Below are 16838 nucleotides of genomic sequence, written 5' to 3' on the forward strand. Positions count from 1 at the left end.
ACTTGGGAGCACCCTGCTGCTCTTGACACCCCCTGTTCGGGACCAGGACTGGGTCCAGCGACTGGGTGGGACCAAGTCCAGGGATGATGGGGAGGGGACTTACCTGCCCACTTTAGAAGGGGCTGAGGGCCCAGCTGACCCTTCCACCCTTGAGAACTTCATGATTCCAGCCAGGAGAACACAGGCTGTGGGGCAAGAGACCAGGTTCAAATCCAAGTTCTACTGTATGGAAATAAAAGCTAAACAATAAAATTACGCCGGGCACAGTGAGTCATGCATGTAGTCCCAGCATTTTGGGAGGCCGAGGCAGGCAGATAGCTTGAGCTCAGGAGTTTGAGACCAGCCTGGGCAACATAGCAAAACTCCATCCTTACAAAAAATGCGGAAATTAGCCAGGCGCGGTGTGTAGTCTCAGCTACTCGGGAGGCTGAGGTGGGAAGATTACCTGAACCCAAGGAGGTTGAGGCTGCAGTGAGCTGTGATTGCACCACTGTACTCCAGCCTGGGCAACAGAGTGAGATCTTATCTCGAAAAAAAATAATAATTAAATAAGTTTAAAAACTTTAAGAATCAGATGCCATCACTTAAGAGCAAAGTGACCACCTTAGGCAGGTTGCTTAACCTCTAAGCCTCAGGTTCCAAGTCTATGGAAGGGGTGACAATACCAACCTCAGAAGGTTGTTGTAAAGCTGAAGTTCGGTGTGATAGTTACGGTACTTAGCACTGTGTCCTATGTCTGCTGCATAATGGGCACTCAGTAAATGATGCCTATTGAATTAATGAAGGAATGAAAAAATGAATTCTCCTACAGCAAAGCTCTCTCCCTTCAACCCTCATGTTTGTTTCAGTTCTCATCTCTGGAATTCCTCCAGCTTTCTAACATAGGAAAACTGTTGCCTTCTCAGCAGAAGGAAATGAATTATTCATCTCTTATCATCTGAGCTTTTGCATCAGGCCTGGTAGATAATAAGTGCTTAAAAAATGAAGTTTTCCTTCCTCAGAGGACAATGATGATACTTGATTCATCTTTAGAGAGCCACAGCCCAGCACAGTGACTCACACACAGTAGGCATTGTTAAGTGTTTGTTGAATGAATGAACAAATAAAAAGTGGTTGGGAAAAGTCCCAACCCACAATGCTACCCCAGAATTCTTCATAGGGGTCCATCTCTATGTGTCCATTTTGGGGGAGCATGGCTGCCTTGCTTAGAGGAGGTGGGTCAAACCCCAGGGGAGAACAGTAGTGGCCTTAGCAGGAAGCGGAGGCGGTCAGGGAGGTCTCAGACAGAATGTCCCGACCCTGGATGGCTGCTGTGACCCTCCCCTGATAGCCCTGCTTGCAGGCTGCTCAGCCCACCTGAGGGTGCTGGGACAATCTTCATAGTTCTCCCTGCCGCAAGAAACAGGTGTCCTCTTGAGGAAGCAGCAGGTGCGTGGGTGGAGTCCAGGTGTCTTCCTCCTCTCTCAAGATGTGGTAGTGTGGGCTGTACCTCAGTGAGATCAACGATGCAGGTCATTAGACATGGCGTGCTGTTAGGAAGACACCAGGATGGGAGTCAGGAGACTGACTGCTGGTCCCACCCCCATCACCTGCCCACAAAAGTGACCCTGGATGGTCATGAATCTCCCTGGGCCTCTCTCCACCTGCACTGTGGGGACTTGGTAATGCCTTGGGGTGACTCCATCCTTTGGTGCCTGGCCAGGGTGATGGGCACAGCCAAGTAGCCCACATGGGAGAGCAACAAGCGACATCCAGGCGCTGCTAGATTTTGCAAAGCCATCAGCTCCCCAGCATCTTAGAGCTGCCAAGCATTGGATACAGCATCAGGGGAGGCATCTGCTTGGAATCCCAGGGCTGTCCCAATATAGGCCTGTTGCATGAAAGTTGGCAGGGGCAGGATGGCAGTTGGGCTTTCCAAGGCACCCAAAGATTTTCCAGGGGGACCCACGAGGACCATCCTTAACAGGGGAAAGCCTTCTTTGATAGCACCCCTATATCTCTTTCCCTTCCTATGGCACAGCATTAGTTCATAAAGAGGATGTTCCTGCTTCTGAAGTCCCTGTAAGGGACAGGGATGGGGAGTGGCAGCCTGGAAGAGCTTGGCAGATCCAAATTCCCTTGTGTAAGACAAAGGCACCTGTAAATGACAGATGAGAGGGTTGAGTCAGAGAAGGGGGCTGGGGGCTGACCATAACAGGCATCCCAGGGGAAGGACTGGAGAGGACTGGGTCTGCAGGCAACTGTGGGGTCAGGGGTACGTTGTTTTCTGAGCGAGAGACGGAGAGGCACTATAGAGAAGAGTCCAGGGCGCTCCCCTTCACTGGCTGCATGGCCCTGGGGAGTCGCTCAAACTTCCCCTATCTGTTTCCTCATCTGCAACGCAGGAATGATAGAACCTACTGCATAACAGAAAACGCCTCGAATTGTGCCTGGCACCTAATAAGGACCATAAATAAAGGTGTGTGCAGTGACGATGGCGGCAGTAATATTAAAAACCCTCAAAATCTTCAGTAGAATTAATATCACCGAGGGGTGGACCCAGCAAACTGCTCTTCGGCCACCGGGCAGAGTGTCGAGTCTTGTGCCAGCTACCTGGCTGTATCTGGTGACACCTATGCAGCTGAGACTGCAAACAACAGGCAGGGCTGCCCTCAGAGCTCCAGCCTGTGTCACTTGGGACATCTCAGAGCTCCAGCTTGGGTAACTGGGGGCCTCACCAGAGCCTGCCACAGTGGGAGCCAGGGCCCCGTCAGGCCTGGAAGGTGCAAGTCATCTGCTTTCCATGTGGCTGAACCATCCCAGAATTGCCACAGACTGAATTTTGTCACCAGCCTGCTTCTCATGCAGGGGACACCTCCCCCCTCTGGGAAGCACAGACTCCCCAGCTGGGCTGGCCCCTCTGGCAGGCTGCACTCTGGGATATTTTCAGATTCTGGGTGACATTCCTCTGCCCCTCAGCCTAATGGGTCCCAGATGCTCCCCCTGCCTTGGTGCTCCCTCCCACGTGTTCTGGGCCCTGCATGCAAGCCTGGGGCCTGGGACTTGCTAACCCAGGAGCTACACCTCTTGACTTTTTCTGTTGCATTTAATGTAAAACATTTTGTTCACCCTTAACATGATGGCTTGACAGAGGCCAGCATGAAAGAGGCTGTTTCTTCCTGGATGGTGACCAGGGCAGGGAACGGACAGATGAAGGAGGAGCGAAGGAAGCCGGCTCTGGGAACAGGAGGAGCACAGGGAAACATAGGAGTCTTTATTGGCCGAGCATAAAAGAAGCAACAGGAGTCGCAGCTGAGTTAACGTGGCCAGGGCACTAGGGGCCGGGCAGACGCACCAGGCCCAGCTGGGAATCACTGGGGCGGGCGGGCCGTGGGGGTTTCATGGCTCATGTTCCGCAGAAGTGCCTTTCCTTCCCTGTCTTTCTGGGGCTGCTTTTCTAAACCTTCCCTCCTCCTCCTCACCCCTACTCCTTTTTTCTCCCTCTCGGAACACTTGAATTTGTCATTCTTGGCTGTTGCCAGTAATGAGATAGGTCTGCTGCTGCGGCCGTGGGAGGGAGGCAGGGAGTGGACACCAGGAGGAGAAAGGAACAGAGAGGCGTGGAGGAGGGTGGGGTCGGAGCCCCAGAGGGGGCTTTGAGAAAGAGACTGTGGGTGGCAGACCCTGGAGGGGTGGCGTGCCTAACTCGCTGTTAAACAGAAACCAGGCTGGGCCGATGGGCCTCAGTCAGGGTGTATCGTGAGCAGCCGTGCCCGCCCCTGCCTGCCTGCTGCCCCTCCCTGGCAGGGCACAGTATACACGGGGTGTGCTAACACCCCTCATCTTTGCAGGGTCTGTTATTTCCACCTTTCTCAGTGTGCTTCAGTGCCCACCATCCTGTGTTCTGCAAGGCAGCCTTGTACACAAGTTCAGGCGGGTCCTGAAGAGCCCATTTTGGAGGGTAGGAAGCTGAGTGAGGCAGAAGGGTCACCGGCAGGTCCCCAGCAGGGATGAGCCTGGGGTGCCAACCTGTGCATTTCTCATCCAGTTATGACAGTATGGAGATGAAATAAAGAGGGAAGAGATTGTATTGGTGAAAGTGGGCTAGGAAAAGACAATCTTTGAAGACCCCATGGAAACCCCTCCGCTGAAGAATTCTTGGACACTGCTTCCCAGTCAGCCTCCCCCCTGCCCCCTACAGCAATGACACTGACCCAGGCATTTTTCCCTCTCTTTCAGGACCTCCTGTAAGTACTCAAGCCGCGGGTCTCATGCATCTGAAAGGCCTGTGTCACCTGCTGGTAACGGGGTTCTGGGTATGGGCACTGAAAGCTGGGCCCCTGCTGTCTTGGGGGGCCCTATGCGGGCTCCTGAGGGGTCCCTCCAGAATGCTTCTTGGGGGGAGGAGGCCACCATTTTGCTTTTCACCTACCTCTGCACCCCTCCAGGGCAAGACAGTGGCTGCCCCCAGGGGAAAGCAGGCTCCAAATTTCAATCTGAAAGGGTGGCTTTCCCTCTAATTAGCTCAGTTCCTTTGTGCCCCAAAGAAACAATTGGAGTCAAAGAAAAAAAGCACCAGGTATTAGAAAGAAGAAAAGAGGTCATCTCTCCTGAGTTCTCCTTGAAAGGTCTCAGAAAACAGGTCACTGAGCTGGCTCCAAATGTGGTCTGCTCCGGAGAACTCATGTCCACATCCCTGAGTGGGCAGCTCCATTCTGGCGAAGCCACTTTGGGCAGGTGGTGGCAGTGGCCGTGGTTAGGTAAGAGAGAGCGGTCAGCCGGCTAGACTGGGAGACAGCACGTAATTACAGGCAGCGCACCGTGCTCCTTCCCGGCCTTGCTAGGAAGCCCAGGGTGGGGCGGGGAGTGGAGCCTTCCAGAGAACCTGAGAAGAGCCCAAGGAGACTACCTCCCTGAAGTAATGGATCCAGAGAACAGGAGCACCTGTCTTTCATAGCCCAACAAAAGACCAGAGGGCTCTGGGGGAGCTGGAGATAGGAGTTGAAAGGGCCCAGCCCTCACATCAGATCTTTCTCAAGGTGGCTGAATTCAACCCTATCATCATCCCTTCCTTGGAGAAGTCATTTCCACAGCGGTTTTCCTCTTGATCTGTACCTGTGGGAGCCGCCTGCCTAATTTTTAGTAAAGGCCATTATTGACTCCTCCATTTGTCCCCTGAAAGGCCCTTGCACCCACGCTGAGGATCCCATGCCCGCCCACATTTCACAGTGAGGCAAGGCCTGTCATGTCATTGCTTGACAGGAGGGATGATTTATTACGGCATGTTTGGGGTGGCAGATCTTAATTCCTATTATCCATCTTCCAAAATAAACTCTGCCATAGAGAGCTTTCACCTGTTGGAAATGGGCTGGTTTTCTCTGCCTTATTCTGAGGAAGCCACAAGAGCCCTCACCTGCTCCCACCCTTTCTTGGGGCCTCCTGCACACACCTAACCCTCAGGGCCAGGGCAGCTCTGAGTCCCTGCCTGACTTGAGGGTCCTTCCCTTAACAGGAATTTCGAATTCTGAGACCTTGTACTGGCCCGACCCAGGGACGGTTCACACACCGCTTTGGGTCTGTGCTGAAGGAGCCTGTGAGGTAGAGGGGATGAGTCTCAGTCTTTGCCCACAGAGTGAAGGATAAAGGCCCAGGTAGCTTTCTGCACATTCTGAGCCCAGCACAGAAGAGAAGCCCTTTACCTTTGCCCAGTGCTGGCTGAAACCACAAGGCAGGAGGAGGAAGAAATGGGAAGCTGGCCAGGGCAGGAATCACCTCCTCAGCCCTGTTCTCTCTGGTTCCTGCAAAAGAAGAATGCTGGTGACCAGAGAGACGGGGTCTGAGATGCCTGTCTGCTGCCCTCTGGGTGCATCCTGGGGGCGGGCTCTATCCTCCAACAGGAAGACCCAGGTTCCTGTGCGCACGAGCTCAGCCAGTGCTTGGAGAACACAACCGTGCAGGATGGATTAAAGCTGCAGCAGAAACCTTAGGTAGAAGCAAATTTGCAGCCATCACTGCCCCACCCACCATGCCCCTGGCAGACATTGCTAATCAATTAGGAGGCTTTTTAACATAACCCATTAGTCAATTACTCCCAATCCACTGGCCATCCCTGGATTCTATTTAAGGGAGAATTTCTTTTTTTTTTTTTTTTTTGAGACGGAGTTTCGCTCTTGTTACCCAGGCTGGAGTGCAATGGCGCTATCTCGGCTCACCGCAACCTCCGCCTCCTGGGTTCAAGCAATTCTCCTGCCCCAGCCTCCTGAGTAGCTGGGATTACAGGCACGCACCACCATGCCCAGCTAATTTTTTGTATTTTTAGTAGAGACGGGGTTTCACCATGTTGACCAGGATGGTCTCGATCTCTCGACCTTGTGATCCACCCGCCTCGGCCTCCCAAAGTGCTGGGATTACAGGCTTGAGCCACCGCGCCCGGCCGGGAGAATTTCTTAATGCTAGGAACTGTGAGACTGAAAACAGATGACCAAGGGAAATAGGGATGTATCTTTCTCTGAAGGAATATAGAGAAATATTTGCCGGCAGCTGCCAGGCCTGGTTGAGTATGATCCTTGCCGAAATAGTAGCTAACACGTACTGGTGTTAGACACTGCTATAGTTTTTATGGAGGCAGTGTAACAGTGATTACGAGTCTGGGCTCTGGGGCCAGACCAACTGTAATCAAATCCTGGCACTGCCACTTTTTGCTGTGTGACCTCAGCAAGTTACTTAACCTCTCTCTGCCTCAGTCCCCTCATCTGTAAAATTAGAAATAGTATCTTCCTCATATGAGTGTTGCAAGGAGTGTGTGTGTGTGTATGTGCTACATATATGTATATTTTTACTTGGAATATATTAATTCATTTACTCCTGAAAGCATGAGGCTTCCCTAGATGATCCCGAAGGGTTTTTTGCAAACGTTTAATTGTTTTCTTTTTTAGAGGCAGGGTGTCACTCTCTCACCCAGGCTGGGGTGCAGTAGTATGATCATAGCTCACTGAAGCCTCAACCTCATGGGCTCAAGTGACCCTCCTGCCTCAGCCTCCCAATTGGCTAGGACTACAGGCTAAACTACACCTGATAATTTTTAAATGTTTTTTTTTCTTTCTTTTTTTTTTTTTTTTTAAAGAGATGGGGTTTTGCTATGTTGCCCAGGCTGGTCATGACCTCCTAACCTCAAGCCACCCTCCTGCCTTAGCCTCTCAAGTGGCTGGGTAAACATTACATTTGAAGGAAGAAATTATGATTTTGTGAATTTTTATTAATGAATTTATTACTTTATTTCTACCCCATTTCATTCCAAGAAACATTTTCAAGGGGGTTGGGAGGTCACTGCCCCACTTCTCAGCCCACTCTGTGATGTTAGGGGACAGGCAGTTTAGAAGCGGGAGGAAGAGGCCATTGGTTCAGCATTAAAGTTCTGGTTTTAGGGACGCAGGGCCTGGGCTGTCCTTGTGGGGGCCTGGGAAAGCAGGAGTGATGCCAGGTTCTGGCATCTGCAGGCAGATTGATTCCTTCGTTCATGTGTCTTGAGGACTATTGAGAGCTCCACGTTGCCGAGGCACTGGGGACACGGTGAATGAAACAGGAAAGTCCCTGCCTCCGGAGCTCACATTTTAGTGCAGTGGAGCAAAACCAACATGACCGGGATGGCGGCCAGTCCTGTCCCCATGAAGCCTGTAAGCCTGTAGCCCCACATTCCCCAAGGACCCTCCCAACTGGCAGGTGTCACCACATCACCGCTGAGGGGATATCCTCAGGAACAAGGGTTAGAAGGGGTGACTTACTCCTGGCGCTGCCTGAACTTTTCTCAGCAGCCCTTCAAGGATGGACTTGTCTCCCAAGGAACCCCCCAAAACCCACTCCTGGTTCTGCTTTCAGCTTATGGGAAGAGCGGGATGTCTGGGAGGAGAGAAACTGGATGTGGCAGCAGGTCTCTGAATGGAGAAACCGAGGCCAGCCCCACGCACATCCTTGGCGGGTCCTCTTCTAATAATCATGGCAGTAGCTGCATGCATTTATCACTTGCTATGTGTCAGCTGCTGGGCTCAGAGCTTTACATACATTCTCCATTTGATCCTAACAGATAGGTAATGATTATTCTTCCATTTTCAAGATGAGAACACCAAGGCACAGGGAGACCAAGACTCTTGCCGGAGGTTTCCCAAGTAGTAAGTGGCAGAGCCAAGAGGTGAACACAGGTGGGCTGTCTTCAGAGCCAGAAATGGAAGGAAGCTTCATGAGCCTTAGCGATCAAGGCTCTTCCTTCATTTTGTTCATAAAATAACAAGGGCTCACTCAAGTGGCTTGCTAAGTGGTTTGCCGAGGTCACACAGCTGGTTGGGATAGTGTTACAATACCCTGCCTGACCTATGTCAACTTCACTCTTCATTTCAGGGTCCCACCGGAAGGCCTGGACTCCCGGTAAGTAATTTTTGTTTCTTTTTTCCTTTGCGCCTCTTTTACGTGCTCCTTCTCAGTCTGAGGACTGGCTAGGTTGGGTGGCTGGTTTTTCTCCAGGTGTATCTGGGTGACAGGCCATTCTCCAGAATCCCTGATCTGTATAACTTAGGGTGAAGCCACTGCAGCTCCTTCCTCCTTTGATATCTAGAGAGGACCCTACTGGGGCATCTTCAGCTGCAGACCTTAGGTACCCCTCCTGGGGCCCCCAGCAGACAAATCGCAGCATGCAGGCCCTTGCAAAGCTGGGCCTGACTTCCAGACTGATGGCCCTACCATGGGCGGCTGCAGGGACGGGCAGCCCATGGGCACACTATCCCCCTGCACACCAGCTGGCATTCAAATTACTGTTCTCCTATGCCTGCTGGTAAGACAGTGGACTCAAAAACTTTGTTTTCCCTCAGTTACCCTGTGCCAATTCTAGGGACTGTGGGGGAATGTTCAGACTTGCAAAAGGAAACTCTCCTAGTAAGAGCCCCAGCGCAAAGGAGTGCCCAAGTAACCATGGAGACGCTGGGACAAAAGAGATAGCCATCTCTTACCGAAACAGTAAGAGGAGCCAGGCACTGCATTTATCCCCTTTCACTCATTTGGCTTGTTCAGCACCTCGGTGAAATGGGTATGATTGTAAATCTGTTTTATACATGAGACTCAGGAAGGTAAAATACTTTGTCCGTCTGTCCAAGCTTCGGGTGCGGAGCTGTTAGAGGCCCGTATCGTCACACACCATTCCATTCTGCCGTTGCTTGTGGTCGGTGCTCCACCTTCAAAAACCATCTTTAGAGTCTTCTAAGACATTGCTCTGTGGAGTCTAGCCCGGGGCATGGATGAGTTGAATACTGGATATATGTACTGTGGGACCTCAGATGGGGAGTGACCCAGTCAACATGCTGCGGCCGGTTAGGGGGCTGGGATCGGGTATGAAGGGCACCCCGGCCTGGGGCTGGCACCAGTCTGCCCTGTCTCTCTGTACCAAGACCACATTCATGAGATTCCAGACCCTTCTGTGCGTCCCTCTTACCTAATGACTCCTCTTTTAGACATGGATTATACTGTAAGCTTTGGACGAATCCAACAGCTTCTAGAATTCATGCCTATCAGTGGCGGTCTTAATGAAATGCATATGGGAGAATGTTCAGACTTGCAAATGGAAACTCTCCCAGTAAGAGCCCCAGTGCAGAGGAGGACGGGTGAATCGGTCCCATGAAATCCAAGGAGGGGAAACATCAGATGACCGAGGGGAATGTGGGCAGACTTTGTTTTTTCTTACAACATCCACCTTTAAAAAGCATTTAGGGGGCAATTCACAGAGCAGGGGCTGCTGCACGTAGTTTCCGGTCTCTGGCCATTCCACACCCATCCCTAACCCGAGCATTTTATGGCCAGGACTGCAAAGAGCATTAGTTTTGAAAAAGAAATGAAAAAGAAACCAAAACACACATCCTGAAATATCATTGAAAAGCCCAAGAGTGAGTGGACCATGGGGCTGCCACAGCCGATGGCCAGCCCTGGCCTGGTGTCCTTCGCAGGCAGAGCCAGTTTCAGATCCGTGGGTCATGGTCCTGTTGATGCTTCCGTGTGAAGGGACCTAGTAATAACCCTCAGAAAGACTGTGGATGTGAGCCTCTGGTGCACAAAGCAAAAGGTGTGGCATATAGACATGCTGATGAAATTGACCTGCCCATGGCCATGCTAGGCTTGACATGAGCAGATGCCGTTTACTTAACACCAAAGGCCAGGCAGGGGCCACACGCTTCTCAGAGACAGCATCACGTGGCATCTTCCTGGCAATCCCATGAGAGAGAAGCTCTTATCGCCCCCACTCAACAGAACTGACACTCAAGGAGGTTAAGGGAAGAGTCGGTGCTTCTCATCTGCACTGCTACCCTGCCATTCGTTAGCAAAAGTGGAACATTTTACTCAAAGGCACCATTGGTCTTGACCGTATATGTCAATTTTAAGAGCCTAATTTCAGAAATGGTTGCTTCTCTCAGGTATGTCCCACATACATTGTGGATGTTCATTGTTCCTCAAGGCATTGTGCCTCAGTGGGGTTAGCAGATGCAGAGTCCCCTCAGAAATGCCCCTGCAGTCCCCTCCTGCCCAGCAGGCCAGACAAACCACCTTAATTCTCCACACCCTATTGCTTCCCATCCTTCGGCTCATAGCGAACTGTAGGCCCCACCCCAGGTTTTATGATGTCTGCATGCATATGATTGCAAGAAAATATTTTCTGCCAAAAGGGGGAGGAACAAAACTTAATAAGCAGATTTCCAGAGTGAGAAGATGTAACCCCTGGCTGCAAAACAAAGCATTTCCCTTGGAGCATCTGCAACTCGTGATTCAGCTGAATCCACATGGTTCTTGGTCCTTTCTGTCAATACTGGAGGTGGCCGCGAGGAAGGAGGAGTGGAGAATCACTCCAGTTGCTGCCTTCCCAAACCAGGGGCTGGGGAGGAGCACTGCTCTCCAGCCCTGGCAGAGACAGACCGAGGAAAGTGATTCACCCTTCTGTCACGTGGGAGCTGCCAGTCACCCCGCTCTGGGCCTTGAAGTTGTGCGTGATAAAGATGAGGCACATCCTGGCCATTGCTGGAATCGATGCAACAGTGAAGTCTAAGGGAGCAAGGGCCTTGAATTGGCATAGGGAAACTGAGGCCCAGGCTGGGCCCAGACTCCTCCTTCGGTGCTCTTTCCGCAACACTCATGCGTAAGTACGCATAAACATGGCAGTGGCCACTTGCTGAATAGTCTTTGGGAGCTGCATAGGGAGCACCTACATGATGCTTGGGCATCATACAGGATGTCGTCCCAGCTGCAAACTGGCTTAGCTGTGCCCTAAATCAGGTGCACAGCTTGCCTGTGGGATCCTTCACATGCTAGCCTGGTTCCAACCACATCTGATTGTTTCCGCCTCCTTCATCATCAGGGGGACAAAGGTGCCATTGGGATGCCTGGACGTGTGGTGAGTTAGCCCGTTTGCACCTGCTTAGGTGGCCATTGCTTGCTTCTCCGTGCTGGCCTGTCCTCTAAACAATGGCAATGTGCTGTCTACCCCAGCCCCAAGGAGAGGATCAGCACTTTCCCTTCCCCAGGCCCCGGTGTGCTTCAGAGAGGGACAAGGAAGGAGAAGGAAAGTTTTATTCTAGTCCTTCAGACCCCGCAATACGGCTTTACTCTCCAGAGAGCTGCCACAGCAAAGGAAATGGCCAAAAAAGTTGCATGAACAAAGCCCTTTGCCAGTCACCTGCTGGGAACCAGGGGAGGAACAAACTGAGCCTCAACACTGGGAGGACTCCCACTCCGTCCCCCAAAGCTAGCAGTTCACCCTCAGATGCACAGCTGCTCCTGCAGCTACCCCTCGGTGCAGCCAGGGTTCCCAGAGCTCTTGTCTGTACGCAGATGCGCTAAGGGATGGTGAGGACAGGGCCCGGTTCCAGGTGGAAACTCCAAGTCCTCATGAGGAGGCTGAGAGTTAAAACATTCCATGTTTCGGAGATGAGAATGTTTGACGGAAAGACTGTTTCCCAGAAATGGGAAGGCCAGCAGCAGGCCCTGAGTGCCTGCGTAGGGCTGTAAGTAGCCTAGGGTAGTGATAGTCATGCCCACCCTCACCACTCTCCAGCCTCGGCTGGGACATGGCCTCAGCTGCTCTCCCCCGTGACTCCTAACTTCCCATCAGCCATCCGCCGTCAGCCTCCCCCTCCACCTGGCTCCCCAGGACTCCTGACCACCCCCATGTCATTCTCAGCTTTGCCTCAGCATCTCATGGGATCGGCTCTAGGAGTGAGTGTGGCATCCTTGTGTGAATTTGCATGCCTGGTGTGAGCCTGCTGGTGCTCAGAGGTTGAGAAAAGGCATTCAAAGGATGGATAGCTGACCCTTGCTAGCGCTAACTGCTTGCCGGCATTGTGCTAAGATCCTTCCATATGTTAGGTTACTCAGGCTTCACAAGAACTGCATGACGTAGGCACAGTTTCCACCCCCACTTTGCAGATGAGGAAACTGAGGCTCAGAAGCTAAATGTCCTTCCCAAGGTCACACAGGAAGTGGCTGAGCAGGAATCTGAACTCAGACAGCCCGACTCCAAACCTGTGCTCTTGATCCTGACAATATTAGGATCTCACGGCTCACCACCCACCCTCATTAGCCTTGCAATTCTGAGGAGGGTTTGATCCTTAGAATGAAGCCCCAGTGGCCTGGGATATTTTACAGTTCAGGGCAAGCGTTCCATGTTACAGAGCTCTCTCCAGGGCCCACTCAAGGCCTGTCTATCAAGGCGTAGAGGCTGGGAGCCCTGGGCCGCCCCACATGAAGCTCTCCCACCACTTCCCAGACCAGAGCATAGTGAAATTGCTGCCCGGCCCTGTCTCTTTTCTTCCCTTCTCTAACTCCAGATCCTGAGTCTACCCAAGCTGTCAGAGGTTCTGTACAGAGCAGGGAAATGTGATTCAGCCATCCTTTCTCGATGGCCTGAGCCACCATTGCCCTCTAAGCCGCTGTCTTCCGGATGAAGGTGTTGAGACTCACTGCACCTGAAATAGGGTGGAGTTGGGTTTTGGGCCCAAGCCAGCTGTGGGACCCTGAAGTCCCTGCTCCCAGTAGGCAAGTTTCAGGAGCTTCTTCCCTGAGTGCAGAGACTAGCCCACGGGGAAGTCTGCAAAATGCAAAGTGGCAGCTCCAGGCCTCCCCATCCTTCCCTCCTTCTTGGGCCCTGTGGACACCTCCCCCCAGGAAGTGTCCCCCTGAGCTGTGTGGTGCCCCTCCATGGGGTGGGGGGTGAAGGAAGGGAGCTGCAGGGGGTCTCCCCACTTCCTTCTTGGCAGGCCTATTTTCAAGCCACTCTGGCTGCTGGTGCTATTTTAAATGTGACAATGGGCCCATTTGGCTGCCCAGGAGGGGTCCTGGCATGAGCCACCTGATCAGGAGTGAGATGGCCAGTAGGTGTGACATGCCTGGGTCATCCCTGGGGTTTACCAGAGGTGGCGTCATTGGCCTGTCCAGAGTACGGTGGACTGTCCATCTACTGGTCACTGTGACTGCAAGGGACCCTTGGCCACCTAACCCCGCTCTGCTGCTTCACTGACCCATGCTCCATCCTTCCAGAGGTGTGTGTCCTGCCTTCTGGCCTCCTGTGTTTCTCCATGACCCCTCCCTCCACCTTGCCTGGCCAGCCCCAAGGACTCCGGGCTTGTCTAGCTTGGCAAAGCTTTGTTACTGGTGTTCAGCTGGACATGCAAACCTCCTAGACACCAGTGTCACAACACACGGGGGCAGTTCTCCCCCATCCCCACCCCAACCTCAGAGTACCCCGACCAGCTGGGGCCGTGGCTTCTGGAGAAGATTTCTGGTGTTTGTTTGTTTGTTTGTTTTGAGATGGAGTCTCACTCTGTCTCCCAGGCTGGAGGGCAGTGGCACAATCTTGGCTCACGGCAACCTCCACCCGCTGGGTTCAGGCTGTTCTCCTGCCTCAGTCTCCTGAGTAGTTGGTATTACAGGCTCCTGCCACTGCACCCGGCTATTGTTTTTGTATTTTTAGTAGAGATGGGATTTCACCGTGTTGGTCAGGCTGGTCTTGACCTCCTAACCCTGTGATCCATCTTCCTCAGCCTCTGAAAGTGCTGGGATTACAGGTGTGAGCCACCGTGCCCAACTGGGGAAGACTTCTTGACTTAGGTGGGGTCTTGTTCTCTTTTCTCTATCTCTACCTCTGTCTCTCTTCCATCATCTGGCACGTGCTCGCTCTCTCCCTCCCTCTCTCTCTCTCTCTCTCTTTCTCTCTCTCTCTCTCACACACACACACACACACACACACGCCTCAAGAGGGCCTCTTGCAGCCTCAGCCACTGTTTCTCAGTTACCTGGAGCAGCCACTTCCACATGCCACATGCTGTGCTTGTTGGAGATGGACCTGTCACGTGTCAGCATCTGTGTTTTGTTTTGTTTCTTATTTCACGGTGATTTCTTGTTTGATTGTTGTGCTATGAACACGGATTCTCGTGTGGGTGCCTCTTTCTCATCCCCTCTTTTTTCTCTCCTCCTTCTCTCTTCCTGCACCCTGTGTTGCATGTGGCTGCCCCAGGGAGTAAAGGGTCAACCAGGCGAGAAGGTGAGTCCACGCTTTCCCCTTCTGCCCTGCACCCAGCCTCCTCCTCCAGGTGGACTCTTGATGGGGAGCCTCTCCACCCTCCTCCCCGATGAAAGCCCCAGCAGAGGGTGCTGGCAGGGCCTGCTGCCCTCACAGCGTCTCACAGCCCAGTTTCCTAACAGCTTCCATACCATCGGGCAGCAGTCTTGGGATTCCTGGGCGGCGGTCCCAGCTTTCCCAGCTGAGCGGGTCTCCCTGCCCTGCCCTGGTGGCATGTGGCCTCACCGCTCTGGCCAATTGCAATTTAGTATAGCTGGAACTGCCCAGGGGGACCCCTGAGGTTATGGAGTAGAGTCCCCCTGAGAAGTCATAACCCCAGAAGCCATCCTGGAACATCAGCCCTGGGGAGTTCTTGAGAGATTTCTGAGCACACCACCTTTTTTTTGTTTGTTTTTTGAGATAGTGTCTCGCTCTGTCACCCAGGCTGGAGTGCAGTCGCACGATCTCAACTCACTGCAACTTCCATCTCTTGGGTTCAAGCCTCAGCCTCCCAAGTAGCTGGGATTACAGGCACCCGCCACTATGCCCAGTTAATTTTTGCAATTTTAGTAGAGGCAGGGTTTCACCACATTGTTCCACCCTCCACAGCCTCCCACAGTTGATGGGATTACAGACGTAAACAACCATGCCTGGCCGAGCACAACACTTCTAACGAGCTCACCCTACAGATGAGGAAGCTCATCTAATGCCCAAGGAAGGCCCAGTGCTTGCCCAAGGTTGCACAGCAATCGTGATGAGCAGGGGCTCCAAGCCAGGCCTCCTGGTGCCCAGCTCCACACTTCCCTGCCTGTAATGCAGTAGTTTTCCGTCTCCTAAATAACAACCTCGACAATTACAATACAGCTGCCACGTGTTAAACACAAACTCTGTCATGTGCACTGTTAAGTTTGTTGTCTGTTTTCCAAGCTAGCACTGACCACCTTTCCAGGGAAGCTTTAATATTCCCATTTACATGAGGCATGGATGAGAGGCCAAGTCACATGCTCCGGGTCTTACAGTTAGAATGTGGCAGAGCTGGAGAGGTGCCGCAGTGTGTCTGACTCCAAGGCCAGGGCCCCTAGCTACCATGCCATTCTGTCCCCAAAATGAAACTAGACCGTTAGCTCCACATTGGCAGGGGCTAAACCACTGAGGAGAAAGACACATCACCCCTTTCATGGATGAGGCATTTTTTTAAGTTCTTGACATTATCGCATGACATCTTCACATCCACCCTAAGAGACAGGTGCCATCTGTATCCTCACAGAAGAGAAAACAGGCATAGGGACATTAAGTCGCTTTCCCAAGGTCACACAGCTGGTGGCTAGCAGAGATGGGCTTCAAATCCAGGCATGCTGGCTATTTTTTAAATTTTTTTTTATTTTTTATTTATTTATTTTTTTGAGAAGGAGTCTCGCTCTGTTGACCAGGCTGGAGTGCAGTGGTGCGATCTCGGCTCACTGCAACCTCTGCCTCCTGGGTTCAAGGGATTCTCCTGCCTCAGCCTCCTGAGTAGCTGGGACTACACGTGCATGCCACCATGCCTGGCTAATTTTTTTGTATTTTTAGTAGAGATGGGATTTCACCACATTAGCAAGAATGGTCTCGATCTCCTGACCTCATGATCTACCCACCTCGGCCTCCCAAAGTGCTGAGATTACAGTCATGAGCCACGAGCCACTGCACCCAGCCGCATTCTGGCTCTTAACCATGACACTACACTGCCTTGTATAAAAATTATTGTATCATTGCCATGACATAAACAGTAACTAATTTGAAATCACACCTCCCCTGCATGTAAGGCATGACATTTTCCAAAATGAGTTTTCCCTAAGGGCAGCAGAGCCGCTCTCAGCATCCCTGTTCACAGAGGAGGTGTGGGCTCAGAGAGGTTTTGTGACTTTCTGGGCAGAGTAAGACCTTGAACTTGGGGATACACATGGCACTTGTCTAGCTCAGCCACCCTTGACAGCACTCTAAGCTCCTCCTTCAGCAGCATCTGCCTGCCTTTCAGAGCTGACAATTCTGCCCCAACCTTCACCCCTCCATGTGATTCTGAAACCGAGACTAGGAAATTTGAGACAGCTCAGCCTTTCAGGGTCAGAGATGCTGGGTCTACACAGCACGCATGTTGCCTGTGTCCCCACCCTCTGTTTTCACAGCCCCCTTCTCAGGCAGATCCCTGTTCGCTAGCCGCAGGGTGTGCAGCCAGATGGGTATTTGGAGGGCTGGAAAGCGTCCTGGGCCGGGCCGGGGAGAGGCTTGGGACTGGGCACCC

At 52.3% G+C, this 16838-nt stretch overlaps 2 protein-coding genes across 4 annotated transcripts in view; both read left to right on the top strand.

Annotated features, from left to right (window-relative positions):
• Positions 1–6460, top strand: part of LOC141580588 (collagen alpha-1(XIII) chain-like) — a 70039-nt gene extending 63579 nt beyond the window's left edge. The window contains exon 3 of the mRNA XM_074382351.1: positions 4219–6460. Coding sequence (XP_074238452.1) covers positions 4219–4499 — 281 coding nt within the window. The 3' untranslated portion in view covers positions 4500–6460. The remainder of the gene's footprint in view (positions 1–4218) is intronic.
• A 1850-nt stretch (positions 6461–8310) lies between these two features.
• The window catches only part of LOC101043224 (uncharacterized), an 87692-nt gene continuing 79164 nt past the window's right edge, over positions 8311–16838 (top strand). For all 3 annotated transcript variants that reach the window (XM_039478357.2, XM_074382347.1, XM_074382348.1), the window contains exons 1-3: positions 8311–8397; positions 11363–11398; positions 14516–14542. In XM_039478357.2, coding sequence (XP_039334291.2) covers positions 11384–11398; positions 14516–14542 — 42 coding nt within the window. In that variant the 5' untranslated portion in view covers positions 8311–8397; positions 11363–11383. The remainder of the gene's footprint in view (positions 8398–11362; positions 11399–14515; positions 14543–16838) is intronic.

Source organism: Saimiri boliviensis, chromosome 12 (assembly GCF_048565385.1).
Source record: "Saimiri boliviensis isolate mSaiBol1 chromosome 12, mSaiBol1.pri, whole genome shotgun sequence".
In the NCBI taxonomy this organism is placed as follows: Eukaryota; Metazoa; Chordata; class Mammalia; order Primates; family Cebidae; genus Saimiri; species Saimiri boliviensis.